Source organism: Brachypodium distachyon, chromosome 5 (genome assembly GCF_000005505.3).
Source record: "Brachypodium distachyon strain Bd21 chromosome 5, Brachypodium_distachyon_v3.0, whole genome shotgun sequence".
NCBI classification, from domain to species: domain Eukaryota; kingdom Viridiplantae; phylum Streptophyta; class Magnoliopsida; order Poales; family Poaceae; genus Brachypodium; species Brachypodium distachyon.
In genome coordinates, this window is record NC_016135.3 from 1,507,001 (window position 1) to 1,529,154 (window position 22,154).

General features: G+C 49.8%; 1 protein-coding gene across 4 annotated transcripts in view; it reads left to right on the forward strand.

Moving 5' to 3' along the window:
• LOC100837640 (receptor like protein kinase S.2) overlaps nucleotides 1–21,403 on the forward strand; it is a 33,209-nt gene extending 11,806 nt beyond the window's left edge. For 3 of the 4 annotated variants that reach the window (XM_024455984.1, XM_024455986.1, XM_024455985.1), the window contains exon 12: nucleotides 21,341–21,403. In XM_024455984.1, the coding sequence (XP_024311752.1) occupies nucleotides 21,341–21,399 (59 nt within the window). In that variant the 3' untranslated portion in view covers nucleotides 21,400–21,403. Of the gene's footprint in view, nucleotides 1–61; nucleotides 321–21,340 lie in introns of those variants that run through there. The other variant, XM_024455987.1, reaches the window with a different exon arrangement.
• Nucleotides 21,404–22,154: the final 751 nt, after the last annotated feature.

The following is a 22,154-nucleotide window of genomic DNA, read 5'->3' on the forward strand; positions in this document are numbered from 1 at the left end:
GCCTCCGTTTTCCGCTTAATCAAACGGATCTGATCGCTTCTGTATATTCAAATGTTATCAGGAAAAGAGAGGAAGCCGCTATTCAGGAAACTGCTCAGGAGGAAGTAATATTGTTTACTAGTTTGTAAAGGCATTCTCCAGTGCTGCAATCCCTTCTGTTTGAACGATGTATATTGAAGTAACTTTGCTTTTGGATGTTGTCATTTCTAAAGATGGCATCCACAGGCTATGCGTAAGGGTGGAGTTTCTCCATACCCTTACGGGTCTCATTTGAGCTTACCTGTTATCCATAACCGTCAACTGGTACAATATTTCCCGTACCCGTCACCCATCTAGATAGACAAAAACCTGCAGGTACAAATATCTATGTTAAAATTTGACTACATAATTATAAATAGCATTTTTTTTAGTAACGAACATATTTCCTAGAAAGAACATAGTTGCTGCATATTGTAGACAACAAGCGGCGGAGGCATGGTGCAGCCTCGAGCCAAAATAACTTGGACTAAAAAAAAAAAATCCAAGACAATTGATAAAAAAATTGAACACAATACTCAATTGTTCAAGTACTAGGCTAATACATAACAAAAGACAACATATGCGATAATTGATGATACAAAAGATAGTACCAAATCAAACGGTTGATTGATTCGAAACTCCCATGATCACATCCAACACTAGAAGAAGCTAAATCTTCAAAGATGAAATTGGAAATTTAAATCAGTGCTACAACAACAAGCAAAATAGTGAGTAATGAATGCATAATTTTCTAGGACAAGATAAAACTCCTCTGTGTGAGCAGTAACCTTGATCTTGGACTCTTCGATACGAACAAATACATCTCGCTCAATTCCTGAGCAGTTTTGGTTTGATGATCCACCAAGCTCTATGGTTCCCCTGCTACTCCATGATGTAACCATAAATTGAAGAATGAGAAGTTTTATCCGATAAAAAAAAACATCTGGCTCAATGTAACATATCATTCTATGATATCTTGGACTCTCCAATACTAACAAATGCCTCCTAACAAATACATCGTGCTCAATGTAAGATATCATCATTCTATGATCCAGCCTGTTACGAAATCCGGCGGATGCACGATCAAGGATGACACCGTGGTCTGATATTTGTTAACGAGGTTCGGCTGAAACCTACATCCCCGGGGCTTGACTACTGGCGCTCCTCCCCCATGATACCGCAACACCGGCCACCTTGGGTGCTGGCACAAGCCGCCGACTTCCCCCGCGAGTCTATTGCTATTATGTTGTCATGGTTACATCGTGTGGCTCTCCCCTGATTATATAGGACATGGGTAACTGGAGTCTGACAACGACTCCATCCTATACCACAATAACAACACCAGGTCCACGTAACCTACCTAGTACAATTATTATTCGACACAAACTCAACAAACTCCACCTTGGCAAATAATCCACCACCTTGAAGTCGTTCATGCGCCAAACCTCCTTGTACACCGAACTTGGGTTGTCTTCTTTGTAGCTTACTTGGAGCTACCCGACGAATCTGACTTGGCCTTAGACCTGCCGCCATCCTGGCACCACACCGCTAAACCTGCAACTCCATCCTTCATGACTCCACCTGCAACAGTGCTCCCTTGCAACTTGAAAAGATGCGAAGTCGTCCTCTCTCCCATCATCATGGTCATCTCTCCTTTCATGATCTTCATGGTCTTCTCCCCCTCTGAACAGGAAGACATGCCATCATGTTGTAGGAGACCAAGCGAAATTAGATTCCTCCTTAGCCTTGGCACATGCATCACCCCTTGAAGCACCCGCTCAACTCCATCATGCATCTTGAACTTGATGTCGCCTACGCCAACAACACGGTAGCCCGTGTCATCTCCCAAGTAGACTAAACCATGATCACAAGATTCATACGAAGAGAACCACTCCTTATTGGGTGTCACATGAAAGCAGCTAGCTGAATCCAACATCCACGCTTCTTTTTTAATTGACCGCTTATTTGATATGAAGAGAACATCACCGCCGTCGTCTGAGTCATACTTTTGAGTTGGTACCACCTTTCAGTTCCGAACAGTCCCTCTTCAGATGTCCCCAATCCTTGCACTTGAAGCACTGGACCTTTTTCTTCTTGTTCTTGGACGTACTCCCTGCCCCTTGTCCTTTCACGAGCTCATCCCTGACAACCAAACCTTCACCATGAGAATTTCCAACTGCATCGGCTTTCCTATTTTTCTTTTTCAAATCATGTGCAAGTAACGCTGCAGTAATTTCTTCAATCTTGATGGTTTCCTCCATATGTCAAAGTAGTGGATAAATGCTCATAAGACTCGTAGGGAACATAAGAAAACTCTGGCCTTGTCTTCATCAACAACCTTGACATCCAGCCGTGTTAGATCAGCCACAATTTGATTGAAGACATTCACGGGCTCTGCAAGATCAGACCCCTCCGCCATCTTCAGTTTGTAAAACTTATGCTTCACAAACAACTTGTTAGTGAGAGTCTTGGACATATAACGACTGGCCAATTTATCCCAAATTGTCTTCGGCAAAGTTTCCTCCATGATGTGATACATGACCTCATCTGACATGCATGATCGTATGGTGGCGGCTGCCCGTGCTCGCATCTCTTCCCATTGATCATCATCAAGCTTGGCTGGCTTCTCCTCTTGCAAACCCTTCAAAGTACCTTGTTGCGTCAACAAATCTTTGACTCTGGCTTGCCGCAATCAAAAGTTGCTACTGCCATCGAACTTCGTCACCTCCAACTTGGGATTGGTCGCCATCTTTGACAACCACAGCGATCTGACCGGTGGTGGAGACCGATCTGATAGCTCCGAGTCACTCGCCTCTGCCGCTGCATCGACCGCTTCTTCCGGATCAACCTCCGCGGTGACCTCGCCCTTGATCGTTGCTAGATTGGTCTCCATGAAATCCTCGCCCTCGTTTCCGGCCATGTTGTCATCGCTTGGCAGATCGCTTGCGCAGTACTCGTCACCCGAACTCACCACCTCATCCGAGCTCGTGCCTGGACTCTCCGTGGTGATGCCTTCTGCAGCCGTCTGCTGCGCCGATCCGACCGCCCGAACACGACGGTCTGACCGCTCGACTGAAAATCCTCAGCCCGGTAGCACCTTCTCAGAACAAACGCGCGCCACTGTTCTGAACTTCTGCTCTTGATTAGAGCAACTCTAGCATTTACTGAAAAATCTGAACCGAAAAAATGCGTATTCGGTGTACCGAATCAGTGTTTTTCGGTTTTGGAAAAAAGCGGCCAGAATAGAAACCGAAAACTGAACCGAAAATGAGTATGCGGTATCTGTTCTGCCCGAGTCCTCACAAAACCAAAAACGAGCAGTCGGGCGTCCGACGGCCATGGCGGGGCTGGCAGAGGAAGATAGGAGGCGCGGGCAGGTGCGCAGGGGCAGGGCGGCCGCAAGCAGGTGCGTCGGCGCGAACAGGCGCGCAGGGGCAGGGAGGTGGCGCGGGCATAACACCCGTCACTGATGACCCCTCATCAGTGGCGGGCGTACCAAGCCCGTCACTCATAAACCATCATCAGTGACGGGCGTGTTGGGGAACACGGTAGGCTACACGAGCACAAAATAAAATTTTCTACCGATTCCGCCTGGATCAATGCTGTAGATAATGGATCACGAGATTACCACTAAACGCGCAGACCCGTAGCGGAAGTAGAGTCGGTGATGCGTGTCGATGCCGAGTAGTCGATCGGCTTGTTCCTCCTCGTCGATCCCACGAACAGTTCGTCCAAGCGCCGCAGGTGCAACGCTTCTGAGGTATCCACACGTACAGAGAGGAACTGCGTGCGGCGGACTGCTAGCTCCGATCGCAAGGTTTGGGCATGGAGATGTGACGGCCGAGTCTGACTCGTGCCACAAACTGGGGTAAACCTAACCGGGTATGCCTCCTCCACTTATATAGACCTCCCTGGTGGGCTTCAACACTTGAGGCCCGTTAGGAGTCTAAGCCCGATACGAGTTGGATCCGATCCAATTCAGTCCCATCCCCTTAAGTGTGCGACCCTACAGGTTCGCGGTTAGATGGACACGACTGTGAGTCCGAACACAGGTTCCGACCCAAGTCGATAGTCAGTAGTGACGCCTAGCAGCACGTGCTGACTCCCGAATAACCACAAAGTATATTGACGAACCATACAATGTGTCCACATGCAACATTCCTTTTGCCTCACGATATGTGTGTCGAGCTCAAGGTGAGTACTTGTCATCCTTGTGTATAGCTCGACTATCTTCTCGATCTCGTGATTCAGATTCCTGAACGGGTTAACGCTTAACCCAAGTCGCATGGCCATGCTTTCCGAATCTGATCACTCGAGAGGGCCCAGAGATATCTCTCCGAAAGGGAGGGGCAAATCCCATCTTGATCAACCATGACTTGCAGCATGCTTCTCAGCAAACCCGAAAGTTACCTTTATAACTACCGAGTTACGGAGTAGCGTTTGGTAACCCCTAAGTAAGCCGATTCACATCTCAAGCTCATGCGATGACCTCAGGTCTAGGACTGGCATAAACATCGTACTTGAGACTAACAAATGACAATCATCTCGTTGTGTCTCAGTGCGGGTCTGTCCGACTCGGCAATCTCATTGTCGAGTCCAATGCTATCAGTTTGCAACACCTTGCCCTATGACTTGTGAAACATAGTCATCATATTGAGTCACATTGCTAGTCTAGGTTGTGTGTCCGCATAACCTCAATGACCAGGGACCATTAGAACAACATCATAGAATATATAGTCTCACAAACAAATCACATATTTATTGATACATATCAGTGATGATGTTCAAGGACAATAATATTAACTCATGAATACATAGGAAATAACATCATCACATGATTTCCTCTAGGGCATATCTCCAACAGGGCGCATAACACCCGTCACTGATGACACCTCATCAGTGACGGGCGTACCAAGCCCGTCACTTATGAACCATCATTAGTGACGGGCACGAACGCCCGCCACTAAAGGTCACATATGAAAAATTGTAAAAATCACAAAAACACACATCAGTGGCAAGCTTTACACTTAGGCCCGCCACTGATGACCCATGGAGATTGTCGTCGCTCGGTGCTCCGAAACCGGGGCCGTGCGACCACGTCCCCCTTTTAGGTTCGGTAGGGGCGTCTGGGGCGGAGACCCGGTGATCGCCGGCATGACCGATGAGGCCCTACGGGGCCGGTGAGACAAAGTGCTAAGGGTGCGCGCGGGTACAAGAACAAGTGCACACACGTTTTTTACCCAGGTTCGGGCCACCCGAAGGTGTAAAACCCTACGTCCTGCCTGTCTGAACTGATATTGATTGCGGATCAAATGTTAAAAGTTACCGGGCACGTTCCCGGGCTCCCCCTCAATGTCTAAGTACTCTGTACTGCTCTCTGTTGGCTCTCTACTAGAACCAACTGATCCCTGGTCTAGTGAGCCAGCTAAGGGGACTTGTGGAGCTGAACGACTGTCCAACTGACCAACTCACTAACTGATTTTTCCCCTTGACCGTTGGCCTGGGTCCTCCTTTTATACATAAGGGGATGCCACATGTGCCACGGTGCATGAGCTACAAGTGTCCAACGGGGAGGCATGCAACCCCTCCCGGTGAGCTGGTGGCGTGCATGGGTGCCACCTCCGCTGCTAGGGGCCTAAGACCCTAGGATAGGATTAGACAACCACTGTTCCTTGGATCGGACGGGTAACTACCCATCGGTCGGCTCGTTTACTGAGCCGCGCGCCTTGCTCCTTGCCTTGGTGGGACCACGCGCCTCGCGCCGGCCACGCGCCCGCGTGGCGCTGTCAACTGGGCCCCACACCCGAGGCGGGGGCACGTGCCCGGGAACCCCCAGTCCCAGCAAGTCGACCCCGGGAAGCACCCGAGCCCAACGCACCCGGGAACCCGGTGCCCAGGCGGGAATATTCCCCGAAGCCCCGCTAGCGCCTTTCGAGCTCATAGCTTGCCGGGGAGCTCATAGACGCTCCCCGGGATGAGACCTTCCTGGGAACCCGGGAAAGGGGCCCGCGCGTCGCGCAGCGGTGGTACCCCGGGTGCCACTGGTGCGACAGTAGCCCCCGGGCGTGGGCCGGCATCACCTGTTCCCGGAAGGGTCTTCCCCTGGTCGGTTGCCGGGCTACGCCCTTAACTGACGCGCGGGCCCCGATCAGTCGCGGGCCCGTGTCCCTTCACTGCCCCGTGTATGGCGCCGTTACAAGCGGAGCAGCGGATGCACGATCCCCGCCCTAACTCCCCCCCCTAAATAGGGGTAGTTAAGGCCACTCCGCGCATTATTCCCACTGATTAGGAGTTATCCCCGCGCACCCGTAGGGTACGGAACCGGCCGTTACCAAACAGCCGGGCGTCATAAAGCCTCTACTATTGCCAAAAGGGGAACAACACTTTGCCCCTTCGCCTCCATCTTCTTCCGCACCTCGTATCCCTGCGCTCCTGCCAGCTTCCGCCCTCGCTTTCCATGGTGCCCCCCACCACCAGGAAGAGGAAGGAGGTCCAAACCTCGAAAAAGCCCGCATCAAGCAAGACCGAGGCGGCACTCAAAGCGGCCGCCACCAAGGACCAGAAGAGGCGGGAGATGCGCGCAAAAGTAGCCTTCTTCTGCCCCGGCTACAACGGCGAGGCGCTGGGGAAGCTCCGGCACGCCGTCGCCTCCAGCTTCAACGAGCACGGGGAGAGCGGATCTTCCCGGCGGGCATCGAGCACCAGGACAACGACTTCCGGGTGTTCGCGCGCTTCCTCCTTTGCGGCATGGTGCCGCCCTTCTCTCTGTTCCTCGACGCACTGAAGGAGTCTTATCAGTTGTGGGTGGCGCAGCTCCACCCCACTTCGCTGTTCCTGCTCGCCACCTTTCAGTTTCTCTGTGAGGCATTTGTGGGGGTGATGCCGTCGGTGGGGCTCTTCCGCCACTACTTCTACCCGCGCATCGACAACGCTAAGGCGATGTCGTCAGGGGTGGTCTTCCGCGCCCGCGACCAGATGAAGTCAGAGTTCATCGTCTGGTCGGGGAAGAAGATCGAAAAAGAGTGGCGGGGCGACTGGCGCTGGGTCCGAGTGGAGGACCCCCAGGAGTTCATCCAGCCGCCGACGGAGTTGCCGGTACCCCAGAACGGCTGGCAAGACAGGTACCACCGCGACGCCGACCTCCTCCCCGTCGTGGAGAAGATCAAGGCGCTGCGGCTAGCAGGGCTCACCGATGTTGACGTGGCACGCATAGCCCCGCTGCAGCTACGTCCCCGGCCCGCGTGGATGTACACGGGCTCCGGGGACAGGACACGCCTCCAGGCGGACGGCATGGACTTGGAGTCCCTCAGGACATGGGTGAGGGGGATCTCTGGCGAGATCTTACAGTCGACGGAGTTCCCGCCGGGGTTTTCCGCTCTCCATTCCAGCGTCAGGACGCTCAGCGACATCGTCGGCGCCTTCCCGCCCTGCAACGAGTGGGGGCTGATGGACGACACCCCCACCCGGGTCCCGCACGCTCCCCCGCAAGCACCCCGCGGGAAGCAGGTGATCGAGGAGAGCGAGGGCGGGTCCGAGCCCAGCTGGCCCTCTTTCTGGTCGCTGGACGACGAGGCGGGCTAGGTGGCTGCGTCCCCGGAAGTCGTCGCCGTGGAGGACGATGACGAGGAAAGCAGCGACAGTGCGCCCTTGATCGTGAGAAGATCAAGGGCGTTCACAGCGGCCGCAGCCATCTCCTCAACGGCGACGTCTGCCCCGACAGCGGCCACCAACCTGGTGGCGACAGCCGCTTCTGGGGCGCCCGCTGGTACCTTGACGGCAGCCGCGGCAACAGGGGCCGCGAGTGCCTCGGCGGCGGCCCCTGCCTTTGCGGCGGCCACCAGCTCCGCGGCGGGAACCGGTCCCGCGGTGCCCGCCGGTACCCTGGTAGCACCAGCGCCTGCTGGGGTCACCGGCACCCCGGCAACGGCCCTCGCCCCGGTGGCGGGGGCCTCTGCTAGTTTGGCTCCTGGCACCGCGGCGGCATCGCGGACAACACCCGGAGCTCTCCGGGTTACGACGACTCCGCGGGCGCCCACGGCGCCGCCCGCTCGTGGGGTCTTCCGGGGCTTTGTGCTCCGGCGCAACCCTCCGAAGTCCTCATCGCTGGCGGGTGCCAGCAAGAGGGCGAGGAGCGATTCCCCGCCCGGCACGCCAAGCAAGAGGACGCGTGCCGACGCCGGCGGCGCCGCCTGAAGGGGCGCGTAGAGATAAACAAAAAACTTTTCCTACGCGAACTCCCAAGATCTAGCCGAGGTAGAAGGCCACGAGGATTACCACTAGACGCGCAGTTGCGGATTATTGATGCGGCGCCTTGATGCAGTGCAGTCCCTCGATCCGATCCAGCCGATCCAATCCCGCGATCGTCGAAGTGCTGAACGTACAGCACCTCTGCCGGTATCCACACGTGCGAGGAGGAGCTCCGGCGGCGGACTGCTAGATCCGGTGCGACGGTTGAACTGAATCGGGCTAGGGTTCTCAACGCATGAGAGTGGAAAAAACCGTGCCCTTTAGGCATCCCACGCCCCTGCTTATATATCGAGTGGAAGTGGGCTCCAAGCCTTGTGGCCCATCCACCCTGCGAGTCCAACTCGCATTGTCAGCCCAATTCCAGTTCGGGTCCAACCCGACCAAATACTTGCTCCCGCTCTTAAGTGTGTGACCCCACAGGCTCATGGCGACTTGGACACGATTGGAGTCCGACTCACAATCGATCAATCGGTAGCGGCTCCTAGCAGAACGTGCCGACTCCCAAGTACCATCGAGTCATGACGACGTACCTTCCAATGTGACATACGTCTTAGTCCCTTTTTGCCTCACGATATACCTTGTCGAACTATAGGCGATTAATCGTCATCTCTTTAATAGTTCAACTCTCTTCTCGATCTGTGATATACGATTCATCCGACTAACTCTTAGTCGATCAACCCGGTTAACAATTAACCAAGTCGCGCATGGCCATGCTTCCCGAATCATATCACTCGAGAGGGCCCAGAGAATATCTCTCCAGTCGGAGGGGCAAAATCCCATCTTGGTTATCCACATCACACAGCTTGATTCTCAGTCAACCCGAACTCTGCCTTTATAACTGCCCTGTTACGGAACAACGTTTGACAGAACCTAAGTTGGTGATCCACAACTCGGATTGTGCGATAACCTCAGGTCTAAGGATTACATTGATTGAGACATGCAAATGACGACCTACTCGTTGCATCTCAATATGGGTCAGTCCGACTCGCTAAACTCTTTAGCCGAGTCCGTGTAAGCTGGAATGACATCACCATGCCCATGACAAGTGGAACCGAGTCATCAGCCAACTTTCACATTAGTCTAGGTTATGTGTCCAGCACAACCTCAATGACTAAGGACAATTTAGTATGAACAACATGAATACATAGTTCCACAATCAAATCACATATTCAATGATACATATCAGATGTTCAAACAAGGACAACTCAATAATATTTATGAATACATTGGGAATTACATCATACATGATTGCCTCTAGGGCATATTCCCAACAGTCTCCCACTTGCACTAGAGTCAATCATCTTGACATCATATGTCTAGACATCTAATGCCCATACCTCTCATGTGCGCCTCATGCTTAGGCTGTGGTAGCGCCTTTGTCAACGGATCTGCAATGTTTGCATCCGTGTGTACCTTGCATAACTTGATATCACCTTGTTCGACGAACTGGCGAATGAGGTGGTAACGCATGAGTATATGTTTGTTCTTCTGGTGTTGTCTAGGTTCCTTGGCTTGTGCGATAGCACCATTGTCGTCACAATATACGTCCAATGAATTGGACGCGCCCTGAACCACACCAAGATCAATCAGGAGATTCCTGATCCAAACGGCTTCCTTTGCTGCCTCCGAGGCAGCAATATACTCAGCCTCTGTTGTAGACGCAGACACAGTATCTTGCTTGGAACTCTTCCAGCTCACAGCCCCTCCGTTCATCACGAACACATATCCAGATTGCGAACGAGAATCATCTGAGTCGGTGAGATAACTCGCATCCGTGTAACCCTTTACACTGAGTTCATCCTCACCTCCATAAACTAGGAACATGTCCTTAGTCCTTCTCAAGTACTTAAGGATGTTTTTAACTGCTACCCAGTGGCTTTCGCCAGGGTCAGCCTGGTATCTGCTTGTTGCACTTAGAGCATAGGAAACATCAGGCCTAGTACAAATCATGGCATACATGATGGATCCGACTGCCGAAGCATACGGGATCGCACTCATCCGATTTCGCTCATCAGTTGTCGAAGGACACTGAGTCTTGCTAAGCTTTACACCATGGGACATCGGTAAGAATCCCTTCTTAGACGATTCCATGTTGAATTTCTTCAACACTTTGTCCAAATATGTACTTTGACTCAATCCAATGAGCCGTCTAGATCTATCTCTATAGATCCTGATTCCCAGTATGTAAGTTGCCTCACCCAAATCTTTCATTGCGAAACTCCTTTCCAATGATTCTTTGGTTTCTTGCAACATCAAGACATCATTTCCCATCAATAATATGTCGTCCACATATAAGATTAGAAAATTTACTTTGCTCCCACTAAACTTCTTGTACAAACAAGAATCATGATCGCTCTTGATGAAGCCAAAAGATTTGACTACCTCATCAAAGCGAATGTTCCAACTCCGAGATGCTTGCTTCAGTCCATAAATGGATTTCTGAAGTTTGCATACCTTGTCAGCGTTAGCCGGATCGACAAAACCTTCGGGCTGTATCATATACACGTCCTCAGTTAAATTTCCATTGAGGAAAGCCGTCTTGACATCCATCTGCCATATCTCATAGTCGAAATAGGCTGCTATAGCTAACATGATCCGAACCGACTTAAGCATCGCTACGGGCGAGAAGGTCTCGTCGTAGTCAACTCCTTGAACCTGTCGGAACCCCTTCGCGACAAGCCGTGCTTTATAGACAGAAACATTTCCATCCATGTCAGTTTTCTTCTTAAAGACCCATTTGCTCTCGACGGGTCTTGCACCGTCTGGCAGATCAACCAAGGTCCAAACTTGATTTTCATCCATGGACTTTAACTCAGATCTCATGGCTCCAAGCCATGACTCAGAATCAGATCCCACCATCGCTTCCGAATAAGTTGTCGGCTCATCACTGTCTAACAGTAATACTTCACGAGCACTTTGCAATCTAGCAGATCTCCGTGGTTCTGGTGCTTTTACCGGCATAGATACCACGACCGGCTCAGCCTCTAAGACTGTAGCTGACTCGCCTCTAGCAGGTTCCTCCCGAATTTCTTCGAGTTGCACTGTGCTCCCACTGACTCCCCGACTGAGAAACTCTTTCTCAAGGAAGACACCGTTCCGAGCGACAAACACTTTGCCCTCTTCTCGGTTGTAGAAGTAGTACCCTAAGGTTTCCCTTGGATACCCCACGAAAATACACTTATCCGACTTGGCTGTGAGCTTGTCCGACTGAAGTCGCTTGACGAATGCTTCACAGCCCCAAATCTTAAGAAAAGACAAACTCGGCCTTTTGCCAGTCCACATCTCATGCGGTGTCTTCTCTACCGATTTCGATGGTACTCTGTTTAGTGTGAACGCTGCAGTTTCTAGACAATATCCCCAAAATGACAAAGGTAGATCTGTTCGACTCATCATTGATCGTACCATGTCCAACAAGGTCCGATTCCGCCGTTCTGATACACCGTTCCTCTGCGGCGTACCCGGTGGAGTAAGCTGAGGAACTATTCCACAACTCTTTAGATGGTCATCAAACTCATGGCTCATGTACTCGCCTCCACGGTCCGACCGTAGAAACTTTATTTTCTTGCCGAGTTGATTTTGTACCTCACTCTGGAATTCCTTGAATTTCTCAAAGGCTTCTGACTTGTGTTTCATTAAATAGACATATCCATATCTACTCAAATCATCAGTGAAGGTAATGAAGTACTCATAACCACCTCTGGCTGTCGTGCTCATTGGGCCACATACATCACTATGTATTAGATCCAACAAGTCAGACGCCCTTTCACAACTCCTTGCAAAAGGCGTCTTGGTCATTTTGCCGAATAGGCATGACTCGCATGTCTCGAACGACTCCAAGTCGAACGAAGTTAAAAGTCCATCATCATGGAGCTTCTTCATGCGCTTCCAACTTATATGACCAAGCCGACAGTGCCAAAAGTAAGTCATATTCAGATCATTTGGTTTTAACCTTTTCACATTTATGTTATAGACTGATTCACTATCAAGATTCAAAATAAATAACCCGTCCAGGACGGGTGCAAAGCCGTGAAACATATCTTTCAAATATAAAGAACAACCATTATTCTTAATATTCGACTCATAACCTTGTCTCATTAAACATGAGGCAGAAATAATGTTTCGACTAAGCACTGGAACATAATAACAATTATTCAGCTCCATTAAGAATCCTGAAGGTAAATGAAGTTGCATCGTGCCGACTTCCAACGCAGCGACTCTCGCTTTGTTGCCGACTCGAATATCAACCTCGCCTCTTGCCACGCTCCTAGTTCTTACCAGCCCCTGCAACGAGTTGCAGATGTGAATTACTGATCCGGTATCATATACCCATGAACTGTTAGGTGCATCAGCAAGATAAATGTCTATAACATTACAAACAAGCGTACCTGAGTTAGAAGTCCCACTTCCACTCTTGGCTTTGTCAGCCAAAAACTTGCTGCAGTTCCTCTTCCAGTGCCCATCCGTCTTGCAATAGAAGCAAGTGGATCCAGCTGTAGGAGATGGCTTAGTCCCTGAGGCAGCGCTCGGGACAGAGTCCTGAGTTTTGCCTCCTGACTTAGCCTTCTTCTTCTTAGTCCAAGAACCCTTCTTGAACTTAGCCTTATTCTGCACCATCAACACTTGACTGGTGCCTTTCTTGAGGTCAGCCTCTGCTGTCTTGAGCATCCCATGTAGTTCAGTGAGCTTCTTATCCATACCATGCATGTGATAGTTCGAGATGAACGGAGCATATGCACTAGGAAGAGAGTTCAGAACTATATCTGTAGCGAACTCATCGCTTATGGGAAAACCCAGCCTATCCAAAGACTGCACGTAACCAGTCATCTTGATCACGTGCGGACTCAGTGGATCGCCGTCTTTGAGCTTACAGCCAAGCAAAGCTTGAGAGACTTGATACCTCTCGGTCTTTGCCTGAGCCTGGAACATACTTTTGAGGCTTTCGATCATATCGTAGGCCTCAACATTCTCGAACTGCTGCTGCAAGTCCGGTTCCATGTGTGCAAGCATAAGACAGCTAATTTCCGTAGACTCATCTCTAGCCTTACGGTGGGCATTCATGACAGCGACTGTCGCATCTTCATCAGGCTCATCTAGGAGTGGAGTGTCTAGAACATGGTCCTTCTTTTCTTGCTTGAGGACTATCCTCAGATTACGATACCAGTTGGTGAAATTAGTTCCATTAAGTTTATCTTTCTCTAGGATCGACCTCAACGCAAAAGTGGACAAATGAGGAAGGTTGCTAGGTGCCATTGATCTACAACAGAAAATATGCAAAACACTTAAGACATGTATTCATAAAAGAGCAGGAATATTAAACGCTTTAATACTTATGCTCCCACTAGAACCAACATCTCTCCGATGGTTACTAAGTGATTCAGGATCCTAAATAAGCAAAACGACTAGTGAGCTTTAGCATCACCGCTAGCTGCCAAGTGATCTGGGTAGGCAACACCTTACCAATCGCATCTCATACGACTCCTGTTAGTCGGGTGGCATCACATGCCTCGGCTCCCGACCTACCTCGCCCCGAGCCCCACAACCGTTGTGATGGACTCGTCTAGCTTACCAAGTGCTTCCGCTGTAAGAGTCCGACTCAAACCCACCTAGTTGGAAAGAATTGGTAGCACCTCAATTTCATGAGCCCACTACCAAGAATGTCCAACTTGTGATGGTGCAGCACTTGGCGGGGCGACCGACTAGACCTTCTTTGAGAGATTTAAACTACCAACTATCTAATAGAGGTAAAACTGAGACATAACAATAACACAAATAAAGCAATTATAATGTGAAATGGTATGGCTCTCTTCATGGTGATCTCCATCTCCACAAAGCTTGTAAGTAGACTCGTGCCAATTCTTGTCACGTGCCGCCTTACTCCATGTCGCCGACTTGTACATCGGATTGCATGTCCTCCAGGTTCTCCAAGTAGCTACACTAGCTAGTGAACGGAAATTACATGGAAAATTCGACACGCAGGTCGTTATACAATAAATGACAGCACCTAGGCTCCAGCCGGCTGACAAAAAACGTGACACGCAGATCACGTATGGATTACACACATCACATGCACATAAGCCATACCATTCACAACATCCTGCAAAACAAGTTATGCATAGAAACGATATCTATCGGCGTTGTGAATCTCGCAACGACATCTAAGGCGCTACGACAGGGCGAAGCCGGCGGTCCCGCAGATCAAATCTGCATTCCGGTCATGGATTTCTTCATCGGATAAAACAATTTTACCCAGATCCGATCTGTGTTCCGATTCGACCAAACTCTTTGATCTTCGATTACCGCAACTGGATTTACGTGTCACAGTATACCCCGATGGCGGAAACCGACCGGTAGGGGTATGTCGTTCCACGACCTTAGCAGTATGATCACGGACAACAGATCATCCATATCCCCGAGTATGATTGATCCAATCAACCTTGTACAAAACCGATCTATCTCATAGACCGACCACCAAAACAGCAACTAGATCCAATCTAATGCCTACTGCATATCACATATGCGCGATCAAGGGCCTAATACCAGAAGCTACCGCTCTGATACCACTGAAGGGGCGCGTAGAGATAAACAAAAAACTTTTCCTACGCGAACTCCCAAGATCTAGCCGAGGTAGAAGGCCACGAGGATTACCACTAGACGCGCAGTTGCGGATTATTGATGCGGCGCCTTGATGCAGTGCAGTCCCTCGATCCGATCCAGCCGATCCAATCCCGCGATCGTCGAAGTGCTGAACGTACAGCACCTCTGCCGGTATCCACACGTGCGAGGAGGAGCTCCGGCGGCGGACTGCTAGATCCGGTGCGACGGTTGAACTGAATCGGGCTAGGGTTCTCAACGCATGAGAGTGGAAAAAAACCGTGCCCTTTAGGCATCCCACGCCCCTGCTTATATATCGAGTGGAAGTGGGCTCCAAGCCTTGTGGCCCATCCACCCTGCGAGTCCAACTCGCATTGTCAGCCCAATTCCAGTTCGGGTCCAACCCGACCAAATACTTGCTCCCGCTCTTAAGTGTGTGACCCCACAGGCTCATGGCGACTTGGACACGATTGGAGTCCGACTCACAATCGATCAATCGGTAGCGGCTCCTAGCAGAACGTGCCGACTCCCAAGTACCATCGAGTCATGACGACGTACCTTCCAATGTGACATACGTCTTAGTCCCTTTTTGCCTCACGATATACCTTGTCGAACTATAGGCGATTAATCGTCATCCCTTTAATAGTTCAACTCTCTTCTCGATCTGTGATATACGATTCATCCGACTAACTCTTAGTCGATCAACCCGGTTAACAATTAACCAAGTCGCGCATGGCCATGCTTCCCGAATCATATCACTCGAGAGGGCCCAGAGAATATCTCTCCAGTCGGAGGGGCAAAATCCCATCTTGGTTATCCACATCACACAGCTTGATTCTCAGTCAACCCGAACTCTGCCTTTATAACTGCCCTGTTACGGAACAACGTTTGACAGAACCTAAGTTGGTGATCCACAACTCGGATTGTGCGATAACCTCAGGTCTAAGGATTACATTGATTGAGACATGCAAATGACGACCTACTCGTTGCATCTCAATATGGGTCAGTCCGACTCGCTAAACTCTTTAGCCGAGTCCGTGTAAGCTGGAATGACATCACCATGCCCATGACAAGTGGAACCGAGTCATCAGCCAACTTTCACATTAGTCTAGGTTATGTGTCCAGCACAACCTCAATGACTAAGGACAATTTAGTATGAACAACATGAATACATAGTTCCACAATCAAATCACATATTCAATGATACATATCAGATGTTCAAACAAGGACAACTCAATAATATTTATGAATACATTGGGAATTACATCATACATGATTGCCTCTAGGGCATATTCTCAACACCGCCGACCCCACGGCTGCGGGGGTCAGTAGCGGCGTGGGCGCGTCCTTTGGCGACCCAGCCTCGACGGATGCAGGGCCGGCACCGGGTATGCCTTCATTGGTTCTCTGCAACTGCAATTCCTGTTAGCCAAACTCACGAACATACCTTCTCTTTCTGCAACAAGCGGCAGCTTGCCCGCGGCAAGCCTCTTGGACGCTCCCGCAGGCGCAGGTGAGGTAGGGGAGGCTGCCCCGGCAAGCCTGACGGCCGCACAAGGTAACCGCCCCGGTCGCCCTTGTCCGCCCCCGATAGCCCCAGCCATCGCCGATCCTCATGCTTCTCATTGCTGCAGGCACAGGTGCGCCCCTGCCAGGAACGGACGCACCCGCGGTCGACCCTGACTCGGTCGTCGAGGCCGCGGGGGCGGAGGTGGAGTCGGAAACGGCTCTAACGTCCGACCCCGTTGCATCGGACACAACGGCAGCATAGGACACCGCCGCTGCCGTGACGGCTCCTGGCGACGAGCCCAAAGCCGCGGACGTGGCCGGCACGGGCTCACCCGTCGTCCACCAGGGGGCAACCCCCGCCGGAGGCAGGGAGCCTTCTCCAACCCCGGGGTCCCTGAGCGCAGGCGCGGGGGAAGTTGCCGGGGAAGGACGGCATGACCCTTGGGAGCAAGTTGGCGACCCCGCGCCTCGTCCCACTTCGGCAGCAGGGGCTTCATCATCTTCGGGGGCTCTCCCCGGCACCGACCTCGGCACCCTCGCCGGGGTCGCTTGGAACCCCCTTACCTGGGATCCGAGCGTCTTTGAGCGGGGGCACCGGTTCCTGGACGCCGTCCGGGACCAACAATTCGCCTTCGTCACCTCCTACAACGAGGTGAGGGGGCGCCACACCGCCGCCAAGAATCAACTCGGCGAGGTGCAGGAGGCCGTGGAGAGAGAGCTGCGCGAACTCTCCCGGCTGCGCAAGGAGGCGCGCCTCGCCGAAGAGGAGGCGCGGTTGGCCCGGCAAGCCCTGGAGGCTGCCCGGGAGCCGGTAGTCCCGGAGACCGAGCTCCGTCGGCAACTGGAGGTCCAGCGCGCGGAGCTTCACGGAAGGTTCGACACGATGGCGGCAACCCTCGAAACGGCCCGGAAGGAGCATGTCGAGGTGCTCGCGACGGCCTAGACGCGGCTGGACGAGAAGAGCGAGCTGATCGCCAACTACTGTGGCGAAATCCAAGTCCTCCGTGTCCTGTTGGAGGTGCAGGTCAAGGCTGCCGAGGATGCGGCGAGAGCGGCGGCTCGGCACGAGGCCGAGCTCAACTCCGCCAAAGGCAGAGCGCCCGGGCTTGAGGACGAGTTGGCCACCGTCCGGGAAGAGCTCGCCAAGGCCAGCGAGGCCAACGCGACCCAGGCCTTAGAGCTTGCGAAGCTGGAGGGCCGCGTCAGCAAGGCCAAGAAGGCCGCGCAAGATGCCCGACTCCATCACGGCACGCTGATTGGGCAGCGGCAGCTTGAGACGGAGAAGCTGACGAAGATCGCCCAGTCGCTGCGCGACCTGCTGCCCAAGTTCGAGCTACAGGCGGTGGAGGTGGACGGCACGGACGTCACGACGCTGATCCCCTTCTTCTTCGACTTGGTGGGGAAGCTCTGGGCGCTCAACGTCTGGATCGCCAGGTACGGTGCCAATGAAGTCGCCAACTGCGCTCGCGAGGTTGTCGGGACTATCCTCCCGCGGATTCATCTCCGGGACCCAGAGTTCCCCTTCGAGTCCCTGCTGGACGCTTGGTCCGACAGCGAGGACGAGCCCACGCACACCCAAGCAGTGTGCGAGTTCGTCGACGAGGTCGTCGAGCGGATGCAGATGAAGCTGGAGCTTGATCCCCCCGCTGACCCCCCGGCCGAAGACGACGACAACTAGTTGCCGCAGCCCCAGCCGTACTCGTTGCTTCCACTGTATCTTCTTCTGTTTGCTTTCCCTGCAAGTATGGCGCTTAGCGCCGTTTTGTAACATCTCAGAATTTTCCAATTCTGGAATGTTAAATAAAATAATTATTTTAATTAAAATATTGGCTTTGGAAATGGTTTGGTTGTGAATTTCTGAAGGATTTGAAATTTTTAGGACTTATTTAAATTTTTTCACACCATGTTTGAATATTCAACAAAAAAGTGGATTAATATGACTATCCAAATTATACAACATGGTTGGGACATTTACATAAGTTCAAAGTATTTCAGTTGAACCGTTTGCATGTTATGATTTTACCCGAACTATTATTCGCGTCAAATAAATCATACGTTCTTTTTGAATGATTTACTAGCACACTAAGTTTCCAATTTGGATGCCATGACCATTTGAGAGCATCGTTGGAACACTTAAATCGATTAGAAATGTTCTTCAACATTTATTTAAATGTTAAAGAAAGGGAATAATATGACTTCCCAAGTATATGGTTGGAAAACATATATAATGATTCACCTATGTTTCTCTCGATATTTGCTTTGTCGTGTTCATTTTGTTTTCGAGAAAAAGTTATCAAACATTCGAGAAGAGGATAACGTGACATCCTCACGTGCAAATGTTATTCCAACATTTATTCCATTGTTGAGACATCTGAGAATTTATTCCATTGTTGAGACATCTGAGAAAAGGAATAATATGACTTCCCAAACATATATAGTTAGAAACATCTGCGATGTTTACATGGTTTGTGATTTGGTGTTATAAAGCCATTTGAGAATTTTATTGAACCGTATAATTATGATGAGATTTTATTTGGAGTTAAACCCAATGGGGTATTTAGCTAAGAAAGGATTTAGTGAAAAGTATGCCAACCCAATATTTTATTGGAGTTTAAACTAATTTATGAAACAAAGGTTTCATAATAGATTTCAAAATCTATTTTATGTATTACTTATAAAGCCCTAATGACATTTATACAAACAAAAGTATTTTTACTTATTTTATTTTGAAAAGATTCAAGTCTCAAAAGTTTACACTTTGGAGGATTTGAATTTACAAATTTACTGGAGTTTATTTGGACTTATTTGGAGTTAGGAATCAAAAGTTATTAATAAAAAAAGAAAAGGAAAAAAAAAAGAGAATGGACCGACCCAACTGGGCCGGCCCATCTCCACCGTGCGCCCCAGCCAGAGCACGAGCACCAGCTCGTTCTTCCTCCTCTGCAGGTAAGGAATCCACTCCTTTCATATTTTTTTTCTTCGATTTCTTTCTTTCCCGCGCGTCTTTCTCCAAAAGGAAACCATCCCATCAATCCTCACCATCCCGGAAACCCATTCAGGAAATCAATTTGAAGTTTCCTCTCATAATCGCAGTTTGCAAAAGAGTCGCCCCGAATGCCGGCCGTCGACATCCCGCGCCCGATCTCCCTCCTCGGCCACTATAAAAAGATTCCACGCGCGTCACTTTGAGCCTTTGCTTCTCATCTCCCAATCTCATGTAGGAAGTTTGGCTTCAAAACCTCTCTACAACCGGCTACATCGACGTCTTCCTCCGCCGGTCACCGCCACCATTGTTGCCGGTGAGATCACCCGAACCTCCGTTCTTCGATTTCTTTCACCGGTAGACTCATGTGACCCCTACCTACCTTTGTGACAAAGTTTCGTGACCTCTTGATGCCGTTGGCCGCGCCGTCCCCGACCCCATGCCAAAGCCGCGCCCGGAGCTCCGCCCGTCTCCATCCGAAGATGCTACGACCGCGCAAGCCGCGTCACGGTGTCCGCTTCGATGTCTTCCATGGCCCCATCAAACCCTACGTCGACATCATCGCCGTCCTCCTTCAACTCCGGCGAACTCCGTGTCTTTTCCGGTGAGCAACTTTTCAGCCGCAGCAGTTTTGATTAGCCATATTTAGAAGCCCATATCTTTCGATCAGTGTATCATTTTTGGCTGAATCTTTCTGTTATAGTTAGAGAACGTCCACCTCTCAAGACCAGACCAGATTTTATACCCCGTCTCCATGATCTTCAGTACGGCATCTTCGTTGGAAATTGCCATTCACAGTATGCTTTTTCTGGATTAGCCACCTTTCGAAATTCATATAAATTGTTCCATTGATCCGTTTGGTTCCAAACTTTCTGTATTTCATCAATTATATCATTTTCTACACATTAGTGTACACCTTGCACAATTTAGGATTTTTCTACCTAGGTGCATCTTCAATCAAAAGTCGTATCTGTTAACACTGTCACATCAGTTAGCCGTCTTCCGGAGCCTATATCTTTTGAGTCATTACTTGAAATTAGATGATTCTTTCTGTCATGTCAAGATTAAATCCAAATCTAAATCCTAGACCTCTTTAAACACCTTTCCAAGTTCATTAACACTAGTGAATCGTCGTTGCAAAACAGTACCTTCAGCAGTTTCCCACACGTGCCATTTCTAAGCCTTTAGTTACAGAAACTTTGTTATAGATTATTCTGTTTTGTAAGCCTGTATATTTTAACTCACAAATCCTATTTAGGTGAAACCAGTTTATTTTGAAAGCTTGTTAGATCTAGTGTAATTCATCCCATTGGCCCACTGTCTTTCGAACCCATTAGTACCAGTACATTTTCAGTAGAAGTTAGTATCTTTAATCTGTCAGAATCAGAGTAGCCAGGTTTGCAAGCCAGTAGCTAATTCTCTGTAGATCCTTTTCGGATGAGACTTGTTGGGTTAGCAAGTACAATCTTAATACTATACAGTAGTATGCTTTCCATCCCATGTTCTGCCATTTAGCACCATTTGGCAAACAGCCAAAGTATCTAAGTTATAACAATTCCTATAGACTTAAATTCCAGACTTAGCCACAGTAGTCCATGCCCAACCAAACTTTAAATCTATTAACACTGTCTTATTGATTAGCAATGTTCCAAAGCCCATACATGTTGATCCATATTTTCAAACCAGTTCATTCTTTCTGTTGTGACAAGAGTACACCAAACTCTAATTTCTGGACCACTTTGTACACCTTCCAAAGTTATTCGACAGTAGCCCACGACCCCAAGAAAATTGCATCTGTTAACAAACAAACCGTTTCAATTCCGATAGAACCCAAACCTTGTTCCTACCTCTTAGATCTATGACTAGGACAACCTAACAGTAGTTAGGTACTATTTAATTTAAACTTCGTATATTGCTTTGGTTCTTTATTTGGAGTTATGATTTGGAGTTCTCGAATAGTTATTTATTATTGCTTTTCGTTCTTCGCGATAGATTATACACAGTGCGGTAACTATGAGTATCGACAAAGAAGAAGGATACAAAGACACTAAAAAGGCAAGTTCACTTTGATCATATCCTATTATTACTTATTTTTAAATACTTATGCATTACAGTTGTTTGTAGAAATGCATTGATAGGACTATTACTCGTACTTATACTAGCTATGCTTGACCTACTAGCTATAGGGTTACCTTTGCCATGAATCCTCCACCAATTGCCATCGTGATTAGAATTGCTTAGCCCCGCTATGTTAGTATACGTGGGAGGGAATCTCAATCAAATGAGAATTAATATTGTGGAGTATTTTGGAAACTTGGCAAAAACAACCCAAATGAACCGTCCTGGGTGGGCTGCTTTGAGTATTCGGATGTCGTGACATTAGGTCCATTTCTATGGGTCCCTCTGAGTCGAGTTCCTGTGGATTTAGGAATGGATCGTCCATGGACGTCTCTCCCGTGGATTCAGGGAGCGTCTTATTCACAATGTGGGATGCCACTCGGGATAACCAGAGACTGGACTAGTTTCCTGTTTAGTAGCTTCTAGTACAACCACATGGTAATATGGGCTCTGCCTGGATGGGGTAAGAAATGTTTACCCAGATCCGAGGGATTGTATTGAGGTAGTTGTGTAGGTGGGAGCGCGGGTCCCTCAGGTGGTCGGGTGAACATGTTCTGAAAATTCTTGAAGTCGATGCCGTTGCTACTCCACCCGGAGGACAGCAAGGGATTAACACGTCGAATTCTTGTGGGGAATGTGTACAACCTCTCGAGAGTGTCAAACTAAGTACTTAGCCGTGTCCGCGGTT